The following is a 12,769-nucleotide window of genomic DNA, read 5'->3' on the forward strand; positions in this document are numbered from 1 at the left end:
TTTACTGGGTTGGCGGAAATAGGAAAATCACAATGCGACGTCTGTTGTTATTGTGTCTAAATTAATTGTAAATTTACCGCCACCAGTGTTTAAAATTAATTATGATATGACCTCACATGATATTACATAGAGTCTTTCACAGTTTAATTGTAAAAAAAAATCTTTTCGATGGACAGTAGACAGATAACTAATTAACTACAATTCGCTCTTGACAACATTAAGTTGAATAGTATGATTTAAACATAAATTTTAAAGGGAAGTTTCATATTGTTATGCTTATTTAAAAATGTCACTAACTGGTGTACTTTGTAGTTCTAAATTTATATGCATGATAATATGAAACTTTCGTTTAAACGCAAAACAATTTCTTATTATTAAGTGCATATAAACTTGTTATTGGCTGATAGATGAATATGTGCAGATATAATGCTGTAAAATTATCGGGTTCGATGTTCACAAAATTGGTATATTGTGTGTACAGTGACAACGTAAATACAATCGACGTGGAACCTCATTGCGTGTACAGCCAGAAAAAAAGCTGAATTACTTATGTGTTGTTGTCAGATGTCTAACTTAACTTGAAATGGGAAACTTGTCTTTGCGCCAAAGAAAGCCCATAAAAGTACTTGTTTTGGGTTTGTACTACTCTGGGAAAAGCAGCCTTCTGTTTCAGGCCAATCTTGGAGAAGTTGTAACGTCGATTCCAACAATTGGAATTAATGTTGAAACGGTTTCACACAAGAATATAATTCTACAAGCTTGGGATGTCGGCGGAAGGAGTAAAATCCGGCCATTATTAAGGCATTACTACCAAAATACCGAAGCGGTTATTTTTGTTGTGGACAGTTCTGACGAGGAGAGACTCCCCGAGGCTGAGCGAGAATATTGAGTCTGGTGTCAGAGTCGGAGTTAGAGGGTGTCCCGGTAGCTGTCGCCCTCAATAAGTGGGATCTCTCTCGTCATATGTCGAGGGAGAGGATGCATCAAGCATTGGGGCTCGCTGAACTCAGGAAGAGCAGACCTTGCGAAAGTTTCTCTACTTCCTCCGTCTCCGACAGGAAATCCGATTTTTTCGATATGCTGGAATGGTTAAACGACAACACAAGACGGACGGAGGAAAATAGACGGAGTAATATTGTGACCGGACAATCATCTGTACCTGTTTTACAGCGTGTTGTTTTTAAACTTAAAAGTTTGTTGCTGACTTAACATCAGTGAATCCTGGTTCGAGTCTCTGCAGCATAATTATACTGAATGGCATGCTTCAAGACGAAGATTTAGAAAAATAGTTCATATCAATTGCATGCTCTAAGTTATGTTAAAATGAAACTGAATTTTGATTTTTATGTGTCAGTGTTGTGCAGAACTTAGTCGATATATCTTTATTACACGTATTCATCTGAAATTACTAGTATTTATACAGAGGCGCTGATCGAGACAGGTAGCATACAATGTTTTGATATTACGCCACCCCCTCCCCCCAATATGGCATAAAAAAAGTTAAGTGAAACGAATGTGTTTTTTTTGTATACATACGCTGATGATGTAATACCGAAAGCCCTTGTTTCCAGAAGATTAAAAAAGATACGCTTTTTGTCGCCGAAAACCAGTACGGGTGTTATTGCTTGGTTTAGACGCCGCGGGGAAAACAACCATTCTCTATCACTGTGTTCTGGGGAAAGTTGTTGCTACAATACCATCGACTGGGTTTAACGTTGAAACTTGTAAGGTCAACGATTCAGAAGTGACGGTTTGGGACGTAAGTTCTCGAGGCAAAATAAAATCGCTATGGAGACACTACTAGTCTACTATCCAAACACCCAGGGAATTGTGTATGTTGTTGACAGTACCGATAGGAACAGAATGACAGAGGCTAAAGAGGTACTTCATAACATTCTGAGTGAGGACGAACGTGTACCTGTCGCCATAGCTCTCAATAAAAGAGATCTGAAAAACTGTATGGCGAAAGAGGAAATGGAGGAGAGGTTAGAGGTGAGTGAAATCCAAAAAAGAGACCCTGTCGAGTATTTCTGACCACGGTTTACCCGACAGAGGAGATTCAGACGGAACTTATGAACCTGTTCAAATGAATTAGTGAAGAGCCGACAGATGAAAGTCAAGAATCTTCGAAGAAACAAAAAGAGGATCCTTTCTCGTCCTACTTTTGGACACCTTTGATAAAAATGAAAAGCATGATGTTTGAATGACAAGTTTTAAACAGTTAACATTCTCACTCTTTGTTTTGATGGAATATGTATAGTATTTAACTCGAAATAAACTTGACAAAGAGTTAATCTATGCTTTTAAGTTTTTATCCAAAAGACACGTGCGCTGTGATTTGTTATTGTTATTTTTTATGTTATTATAAATTATGTTTTTAAGAATGTCGTTTGTGTTTTAACGTATCTTTCAAGGATTGTTTCAGTTCTCAAGTAAGTACATCTATATGTACATGTACAATGTCAGACTAAACTACCTTATCAAATTACTTATACATTAATTCTTGCTGACCTCTTGCTAAAAGAATTTGTTCAAGTTGTAAAATCAATATTATATTTACAATTTTTGGTGGTTTTAACAACTGATTACTTGGCTTAAACAATAAGTATGTAACCAAGAATTCAGAGCATGGATTGTTTTTTAGATAACAGAAAGGAAGTCGGGGTATGGGGTGTTATGCTATTCCCCCGCCGTCGGTTAATGTTTTTGTTGCAGGTCCTGTATCTAGGTTATTGCATGTCCTATCTTCAACAAACTTGCATGGATGATGCACATGGACCTACTAATGAGCCTAAAAGACTTAATTGGATGCCTTATCTGGGCCATGAATTTCAGATGCTGTAGGAGGTTAAGGTTTTTCGAACAGGTTCAAGTTTTTGGAAGGAGTACACTTTGAGAGTCATTTCTAAGTTACCACTGGTCCTAACTTCACTAAACTTGCATGAATGGTGCGTCTTATGATACTGATTCTCCTGACAGGCTTGAATGCTGAATCTGAGCCAAAGGTTTCAGATGCTGGAGGAGGTTGAGGTTTTAAGAGCTGGTTAAAGTTTTTGGAGCAGGTGCCCTTTTATGATCAAACCTTAGTTATTACTGGTCCTAACTTCAATAAACTTGCATGAGTGGTGCGTCTTATGATACTGATTCTCCTGACAGGCTTGAATGCTGAAGCTGAGGCAGTGGTTTCGGATGCTAGAGAAGGTTAAGGTATTTGGAGCTGCTTAAAGTTTTAGAGCAAGTGCCCTCTGATTATTACTGGTCCTAACGTCACCAAAAAATGTAGCCCATGGGCCTCTTGTTTTGAAATATGACAATATGTTGTGTTTGGAGCAGAATTATATAATTACAGCGTCCAGATTTGCTCAAACCTCTGTGAAGGTAAAAGAAAATATTTGAAATTAAATAACGAAAAAACATTGAAAGCGAAGAAGGGTATTTAAAAGACGAGGATGATAATTTTGCTGATTTCGACTATGGAAAGATAAATTGAAAAATTAAGGGCGTAGGTTTGACACTAACTCACTACGGAATTAATTCAGGTTGATATATTTCCATACTCATTAACAAACCTAATGAGTAATATACGTAGTAGCAGTATTGAAGAAAGCATACATGTGTTAAAGGGGCATGATCACGATTTTTGTCAAATTCAACTTTTCTGTTTTTATTATGTACAATGCGTTAGAAATGCATTTGTAGTAATCAAGTGAAATTTGATATCCACATGTAGAGTTATAAGCAAGATACAGGGCTCACAATTCCTTGTCATGTAAACAAGGCTCGTGTCCTGTTTTTGTTTACATAGGCTCAATATACCAGTAAAAAAATCTTTTTTTAAAGTTGATCTGTCTGTCTACTTATTCATTTTCAGCATAAATAGTTTCTAACTTTTAGCACATTCATTATAGGTCTAAAACTGAAAATTTTACCTCAACATTCAAAATGTAAACAATAGCTTTGTTTACATAGCAAAGAAATGCACGCTCTGTAACTCGCTGTTAACTCAACAAATGACACCCAAATTTTGGTTGACTATTAAAAATGCCTAAGTAAAGCATTGTAAACATTAAGATCGGGAAAATAATTTTTGACCAAAATCGTGACAATGCCCCTTTAAATCAGGTTATATATGTCACATTAAAATTCATCATTGTATATATTTAGTTTCGTATTTTAACTTAACCACATATCCCGTGGTGAGCCCCTTAGTATTTTAGTCTTACGTATTTGTAAATACCCATATTGAACCTCAGTTCACCGGGCTTTAAACCCGCCAGTCCGTGCAGTATCAGTTTGGACGCGGCAGTCCAGAGGGAAGGACGTTCTTATACTTCTCTCGTGCATACCATCCAGTCACTATGTATTTTGTTAATTGAAATAGCTGTGTGCTAACTCTGAAGTGAACCTGGTACTGACTTTTTCTGAGGTGAGGTTTATTAATTGTCAATTTTATCGTCATTTCGTTCATTACTGTTCTAAAACACCCATTCATGGTATTCCAATCGTTTTTATGCTTATTTGTTACGTTTGAATTTAAATGTCTATGTTTAGATACACGTGTTTGAATCTATTATAAGTATGGCGGACTATTATGGTCATACTCCTTTTGTAGTCATGAGTAGTATTATGCAACACTGCATTTAAGTACATGTAATTATGAGTTAGTATTTTGTGAGTGTAAAAGCTAACATGCTTTATAGTAAGTCTTCTTTAAGACTGTATATCAGTATTTTGTGTGTAATAAGCGTCTATGCTAAGTGTGTCATTCATGACCGTATAGCCTGTAAGTAAAGTATGGTGCGTATTGGTGTAAAAGCCACAGTTGCTTTTGTCGTGTACTTAATGTGTTTGTGTACTATGTTGGTGCAGGTTCCTTGTTCCATCTATTGTGTAAACCATGGTGGCCTAATCTTTGTGAAGTCTTATGTAGACTAAGTGGCCAGTAGAGAACATTGTCTACAGGAGGACCTTACCAGTTCATTCTTGTCAAGACCAAGTGGCAACAGACTACAGTGGAGGACCTTACCAGTTCCCATACTAGGACAATTACTGTCAATGTGTATCAATTCAAACTATATTAAATATGTAAAAACAATGTAAAAATATTGTCTTAGTCTTTGTTTTACAGTAAATATAAATTTAAGTTAATTCCGCTCGAAAATCTGTGACAAATTGGTGTCAGAAGTGGGATAGATTCCCCATAATCTTTGTATTAAAAAAAAATTGTAAAGTTTTTCTAAAAAAAAAAAAACCAAAAAAACTACGCAGTGTTCAATTTGTTTACCGTTTTGTTTTGTTCCATGTTATTCATGTTCATTGTTCTTTATGTTGTTTCAGTTTGTGTGTACCATTGTCCTTTTGTGTGTGTTCTGTATTGTACAAAATCAGCCGTGTACTGGTTGTTTGGGACCTTGGAAAAATGCTAACCAGAGTTGGACCTGTCTCAGTAAGTCGGAACCTTCTGGTAACTGCAGAGTAGTAAGCTATTTTGTTTTTCGTGAAACTGGATGTATTTGTTTTCGCGATGTATTGTGTATCATAGCTACTGGTGGTTTTGAGTTAGTCAAATGTGAAGTGAGGTTCAAGTTAATTTATTCTTGTACCGATAGTTTCATGTCAAACATGGATGATTTGAATGAGTTAAAAGCGTTTGGTGAGGGTTTAGGTCTTAAGGATACTGCTCTGGCAGATTTTATTAAAGAACAGCAAGCTATTAGAAGAGATGAGAGACAAGCTCAAAGAGAGTTGGAAAAGATTAAGATGCATGCTCAAGCGGACGCTGAGAGAGAGAAATATAATTTTGAGTTAGAAAGAGAGAAAGTGAAGATTGACATTGAGAAAATGAAATTAGAGCAACACTCTTATATTGCAAGTGAGTCAAAATCTTACGATAGTCATGTGTCCGCTAAGATTCCCAAACTCCCTTTCTTTGACGATTCTCACGATGAGATGGATAGTTATCTTTTAAGATTTGAAAGGTACGCTGAAGCTCAGCGTTGGGATAGATTGGATTGGGCTATAAATCTTAGTGCTTTATTAAAGGGGAAAGCTTTAGATGTGTATGCGTTGATGCCCAAAACCGATGCCCTTGACTACAATACCCTAAAGACAGCATTACTCAGACGCTTTGAATTGACAGATGACGGTTTTAAAAAGAAATTTCGATCATGTAGGCCAGATCCTAGTGAAACATTTTCCCAGTTCGCTGTTCGGTTGAGTAGTTATTTTGATAGGTGGATTGAAATGGCAAAGGTTTCCAAATCATTTGAAGACTTGTATGATCTTATGTTACGCGATCAATTTTTACATGTGTGTAGTCAAGATTTGAAACTATTTTTAAAGGAAAGATTACCTGAGAATTTGACAAGAATGGCAAACTTGGCTGATCAGTATAAAGATGCTCGTGACCTGAATGCACTCCAAGCTACGGGTAAGGGTAAGATGCCTTTAGCAAAAAAAGTTGATCAGGTGAAAAAAACAGATGTAGGTGAGAACAAACATGTACCTTATGATAAGAAAAGGTTCATTCCAAAGACAGAGCGTAAGTGTTACACATGTCATAGGTACGGACACATTGCACCAGAATGTAAGTTTAGAACATCGTTCAAAAACGTTTCTAATGCAGTGCAAGACTTTGGATCTTCAGAGCAAAAGGTTTGTTTTGTTAGCACAATGCCTACTGATTCTATTGTAGATTCCAGAGTATCTTCTTCTCCAATGACAATGTCATCATCTTGTCAGAAGAACTCGTCTTTTAACATGCCTTTATCTGCAGGGTATGTTAACAATGTCCCTGTGACGGTACTAAGAGATACTGGGTGTAGTGGTATTGTTGTTAAAATGAGCAAGATACAGGAGGAAAACCTTATACATGTAGTTGGTAAGAAACAGACTTGTATTTTAGCAGATGGTTCTAAGGTATCTGTCCCGATTGCCGAAGTGTCCATCGATACGCCATTTCTGAAAGGTCAGTATGAGGTATGGTGTATGGAGAATCCTGTGTACGACTTGATAGTTGGTAACGTTCCAGATGCCAAACCAGCAGATCAACCAGATCCAGATTGGCAGGTAAATGCTGTTGAGACTAGGCAACAGAAACGTGACAAGAGTAAACCATATCCTCAACTTAGGGTTCCAGACATGATTACTGAAGATATCAATCCGATGACAACTAGAGATGCGCAGGAGGATGATCATTCTTTGAAAAAGGTACGTGAAAATGTAGAGAACAATCTCTCTCAGGTTAAGAAAAATGGTAAAGTGAGTTGGTTTAAGAAAAATGACCTTATGTTTAGACAGTATAGTACTCATGTGGGAGATAGGGAAAAGACTTATTCTCAATTAGTTGTTCCCGATAAATTCCGAAACCAGGTAATGAAACTTGCACATGATTCATTGCTAGCAGGTCATTTAGGAACACAGCGTACTTTAGCGAGAGTAACGTCAGAATTCTGGTGGCCAGGAATCCAGAGTGATGTGCGAAGATTTTGCCAGTCTTGTGACATTTGTCAGCGCACAGTTCACAAAGGTAAGATTAAGAAAGTACCTCTTGAACGAATGCCACTCATAGACGAACCGTTCCAGAGAGTTGCTGTTGACCTGGTGGGCCCTCTTTCTCCAATCACAGACAAAGGTAATCGCTATATTCTCACTTTAGTGGATTATGCTACTCGCTATCCTGAAGCCATAGCACTTCCCAGCATCGAAACAGAGAGAATTGCAGAGGCTCTATTTGAAATGTTCTCGAGAATTGGTATACCTCGTGAAATGTTGACAGATATGGGAGCTCAGTTTACTTCCGCATTAATGTCAGAGGTAAGTCGTCTTATTTCTCTTAGTCAGCGGACAACAACCCCGTATCATCCTAGCTGTAATGGGTTGGTTGAACGATTCAACGGGACCTTAAAGCAGATGTTGAAGCGACTCTGTTCCGAGAAACCAAAAGATTGGGACAAGTACCTAAGTGCTGTGCTGTTTGCCTACCGAGAAGTGCCACAGGAGAGTCTTGGATTCTCACCCTTTGAGTTGGTATATGGTAGATCAGTTCGTGGACCTATTTCCATATTGAAGGAGTTGTGGACAAACGACATACCAGATCCAAACGTCAAGACAACCTACCAATATGTCTTAGATCTCAAGGACAGACTCCAGTCTATGGCTGAACTTGCGAAAGAAAGTCTGGAAAAGTCGTCTACCAGATACAAGAAACACTATGACAGGAAAACTAGAACTAGAAGTCTAAAGGTAGGAGATAGAGCTCTTGTTCTTTTACCGACTGACAATAACAAATTATTGCTTCAGTGGAAAGGACCATTTGTGGTCACAAAGAAAGTCAACAGAGTTGATTATCAGTTAGATATGCAAGGTAAGACAAAAACCTTTCATATAAATCTTTTGAAAAAGTACATTGAGAGAGTGAGTGCAAGTATGCAACTGTTGAGAAAGAGTGCTTGGCAGTTGTATGGGCAATTCAGAAATTCCAGAAGTATTTGTATGGACATGAGTTCATTTTAGAGACAGATCATAGCCCACTTGTGTACTTAAATAAGGCTAAGGTCACTAACCCTAGACTTATGCGCTGGGCGCTTATTTTGCAACCTTACAGGTTTACTATACATGCAATTAAAGGTAAAGACAATGTGGGTGCAGACTACCTAAGTCGTTTGATGTAAATATGTTTACTTTCAGTATTTTAAAATTTTAATGGGTTTTTCAGTACTTCGTACTTCTCTAAAAAGGGAGGTAAATGTCACATTAAAATTCATCATTGTATATATTTAGTTTCGTATTTTAACTTAACCACATATCCCGTGGTGAGCCCCTTAGTATTTTAGTCTTACGTATTTGTAAATACCCATATTGAACCTCAGTTCACCGGGCTTTAAACCCGCCAGTCCGTGCAGTATCAGTTTGGACGCGGCAGTCCAGAGGGAAGGACGTTCTTATACTTCTCTCGTGCATACCATCCAGTCACTATGTATTTTGTTAATTGAAATAGCTGTGTGCTAACTCTGAAGTGAACCTGGTACTGACTTTTTCTGAGGTGAGGTTTATTAATTGTCAATTTTATCATCATTTCGTTCATTACTGTTCTAAAACACCCATTCATGGTATTCCAATCGTTTTTATGCTTATTTGTTACGTTTGAATTTAAATGTCTATGTTTAGATACACGTGTTTGAATCTATTATAAGTATGGCGGACTATTATGGTCATACTCCTTTTGTAGTCATGAGTAGTATTATGCAACACTGCATTTAAGTACATGTAATTATGAGTTAGTATTTTGTGAGTGTAAAAGCTAACATGCTTTATAGTAAGTCTTCTTTAAGACTGTATATCAGTATTTTGTGTGTAATAAGCGTCTATGCTAAGTGTGTCATTCATGACCGTATAGCCTGTAAGTAAAGTATGGTGCGTATTGGTGTAAAAGCCACAGTTGCTTTTGTCGTGTACTTAATGTGTTTGTGTACTATGTTGGTGCAGGTTCCTTGTTCCATCTATTGTGTAAACCATGGTGGCCTAATCTTTGTGAAGTCTTATGTAGACTAAGTGGCCAGTAGAGAACATTGTCTACAGGACCTTACCAGTCCATTCTTGTCAAGACCAAGTGGCAACAGACTACAGTGGAGGACCTTACCAGTTCCCATACTAGGACAATTACTGTCAATGTGTATCAATTCAAACTATATTAAATATGTAAAAACAATGTAAAAATATTGTCTTAGTCTTTGTTTTACAGTAAATATAAATTTAAGTTAATTCCGCTCGAAAATCTGTGACAATATAAGTGGTACTTAGTAAGTCACCATTCAATTTTTCTGAAAAATTTCACTGACTCGTAGATTGAAAATTATCAAACTTCAAATTTATAGCGTTTGAGATACCATCCGCAATGATATCACTATATGATGATTTATATGATAAAGAAAATGAAGGTATGGGACACCTCCATGTTGTGACGTACTATTTATCAAAATAAACAATAAAATCAAGACTAATTCTTTCTTTCCCTTATTTGTCACCTAACAGCTTAACACAGTGGGTTAGATGGTTCGTTAGGAATCTGTAAGTCATGAGTTCAAATCCCCCTGAGCATTTTAAAATATAAATCTTTCCACAAAATATTAAAACTATTTTTTTGAAATGTAAAATTTGTAAATTCTAACCCAGTGAAATATTTCAATTATATATAATGTACTTTAATCAACATTAATATTGACATATGTCAATATAGTACATAGTACATATATATATATATTTAAATATTATAAAGAAAAGACTAATTTAAATTATATAATAATGACTAAAACAATTCAACTTTACGGTAACTTTCATAAAAAAAAAATTAAAATACCTATTTCTACGGCGACCATTAATGTAATATACATCGGTTTTGTTAAATTTTCAGGCAACTTTTTTTCAAAACAAATGAACAAGTTTTGCATCGGGATCGACCTTCTTGAATACCTTTTGTTACTTATTTTGCAATCATTGTTGACGTGGAGGAAATGACAATGTTATGATTGTGTATATTATAAGAAGACAATTGGAATATCCTTTAATTCATAATAATGGGGAACCTAAATTACGCTTTTTGTCGCCGAAAGCCAGTACGGGTGTTATTGCTTGGTTTAGACGCCGCGGGGAAAACAACCATTCTTTATCACTGTGTTTTGGGGAAAGTTGTTACTACAATACCAACGATTGGGTTTAACGTTGAAACTTGTAAGGTCAACGATTCAGAAGTGACGGTTTGGGATGTAAGTTCTCGAGGCAAAATAAGACCCCTATGGAGACACTACTACCCAAACACCCAGGGAATTGTGTATGTTGTTGACAGTACCGATAGGGACAGAATGACAGAGGCTAAAGAGGTACTTCATGACATTTTGAGTGAAGACGAACTGAATGGTGTACCTGTCGCCATAGCTCTCAATAAAAGAGATCTGAAAAACTGTATGACGAAAGAGGAAATGGAGGAGATGTTAGATTTGAGTGAAATCCAAAAAACCAGACCTTGTCGAGTATTTCTGACCACGGTTTACCCGACAGAGGAGATTCAGACGGAACTTATGAACCTGTTTGAATGGATTAGTGAAGAGCCGACAGACGAAAGTAAAGAATCTTCGACGAAACATAAAAATGACCCTTTCTCGTCCTTCTTTTGGACACCTTTGATGAAAATGAAAGGCATGATGTTTGAATGACAAGTTTTAAACAGTTAACATTTTTACTCGTTGAGTATGTATAGTATCAAACTCGGAACTAACTGTGATATGTTGATTTATTGTTAATATTTTATTTTTTATATATTGGTATAAATTTTATATTCTTAAAAATGTCGTTTGTGTTTTAACGTATGTCCTGAGGATTGGAATTATTTCAGTTCTCAAATACGTACTTAATATGTAGTGTTAGACTATTCGACCTTATCAGTTTTTTTATATTCTACCTGACTTCTACACTAAAAAGAAGATGAGTGAATAAGGCTTGTAAAGTGCCCATATGAGGAATGATTAGATACTGCAAAATTAAAACATCACTAAATCTGATCTATTTTTTTTCAATATTAAATAAAAAGTGTATATTTAACGTAACATCGGTTTGTAGCCCTTAAGTATTTTAAATGCTTGTAATATGTTGATTTAAACTGGCGTATGCGTGTCAAAACCTCCAAATAGTTTTAATTTTATAACTGCAATGCCTTTTCTTTTATAGAGTGGGTCTGAGCTCCATATAAATTGGTTTAATGGAATTTAAACAGATTTTAATCAACAAAAATGTAGAGAGGTGATCCCCTATACTTTAAGAATGTCATTTGAACAATTGAACGTTTTAGAAAAATAATATAAGTCCGTAAATTCGTGGCCAATGTCTCATACAACATTGAAACAACGCACTTTGTTGTAAATGAAACGGCTTAGTGGTTAGAGCACCAGACATTAGGTAACTTTATAGAACTTGGGTTTTTAGGTTCTGGGTTCGATACCACCAACACTTAAGAATTGTTTTTTGAAATATTTCAAACTGAATATAGTTAGAAATTACCCTTTTGTAAACTTGTATCATAACATATCAAATATATTTTAATTAAAAAAAAATGTTAAATTAGAAATTGTATTTTACGACTAAACCAAATGGGCAGTTGCGCCATCTTATTCCCCCATCTTCTTTGTTCAAATTGTAAAGTCAATATTGTACATGTATTTACAATGTTTGATGGTTTTAACTAATTATTATTTGGGCTTCGAACAATGAGATCTATCATTCTAAAATTAGATGAATTCTATCACTGGTTATGTTCTGTATCCTTAAGAGTTCGAGAAGCGGAAGTGAGCTACACAGCAACTTGGGCAATAATAGGATAACACGATGGTTCTCTGCGTGAGAGTCATTTTTAAGAAATTTATTGAATCTAGATTGAAGACAAACAATTTTAAATCCTTATAAAGTTATGAATGGAAGTTTAAGTTCTAGTTTTTCCACTGAGTCTATTAGTTCTGTAGCAATTCAAAGAATATAAATAGTAAAGCAATTTGTTATTGCAGAAAGATAAAGCTAATTAAAGGGGCATGGTCACGATTTTGGTCAAAAATTATTTTTTCGAATTTGATGTTTACAATGCTTCAGTAAGGCATTTTAAATAGGCAACACAAATTTGAGTGTCATTTGATGAGTTATAAGCGAGTTACAAAGCTTACAATTCTTCGCTTTGTAAACAAAGCGTTTGTTTACATTTCGAATGTTGAAGTGAAAATTCCAGTTT

The 12,769-nt window shown here is 35.9% G+C and overlaps 1 protein-coding gene across 1 annotated transcript; it reads left to right on the forward strand.

The window, feature by feature from the left end:
• The first annotated feature begins 1,804 nt into the window (after nucleotides 1-1,804).
• LOC136269896 (uncharacterized) lies at nucleotides 1,805-10,162 on the forward strand. Its single transcript, XM_066065653.1, has 3 exons — nucleotides 1,805-4,426; nucleotides 4,870-9,043; nucleotides 9,487-10,162. The coding sequence occupies exon 2, from the start codon at nucleotides 5,326-5,328 to the stop codon at nucleotides 8,512-8,514; it is 3,189 nt and encodes a 1,062-aa protein (XP_065921725.1). The 5' UTR covers nucleotides 1,805-4,426; nucleotides 4,870-5,325; the 3' UTR covers nucleotides 8,515-9,043; nucleotides 9,487-10,162.
• The last annotated feature ends 2,607 nt before the right edge of the window (nucleotides 10,163-12,769 follow it).

This window comes from Magallana gigas, chromosome 7, assembly GCF_963853765.1.
Source record: "Magallana gigas chromosome 7, xbMagGiga1.1, whole genome shotgun sequence".
NCBI classification, from domain to species: domain Eukaryota; kingdom Metazoa; phylum Mollusca; class Bivalvia; order Ostreida; family Ostreidae; genus Magallana; species Magallana gigas.

What these genes read in the sequence shown, in the direction of transcription:
- LOC136269896 (XM_066065653.1), top strand. Translation starts at nt 5,326, where the DNA reads ATGTTGTTTCAGTTTGTGTGTACCATTGTCCTTTTGTGTGTGTTCTGT.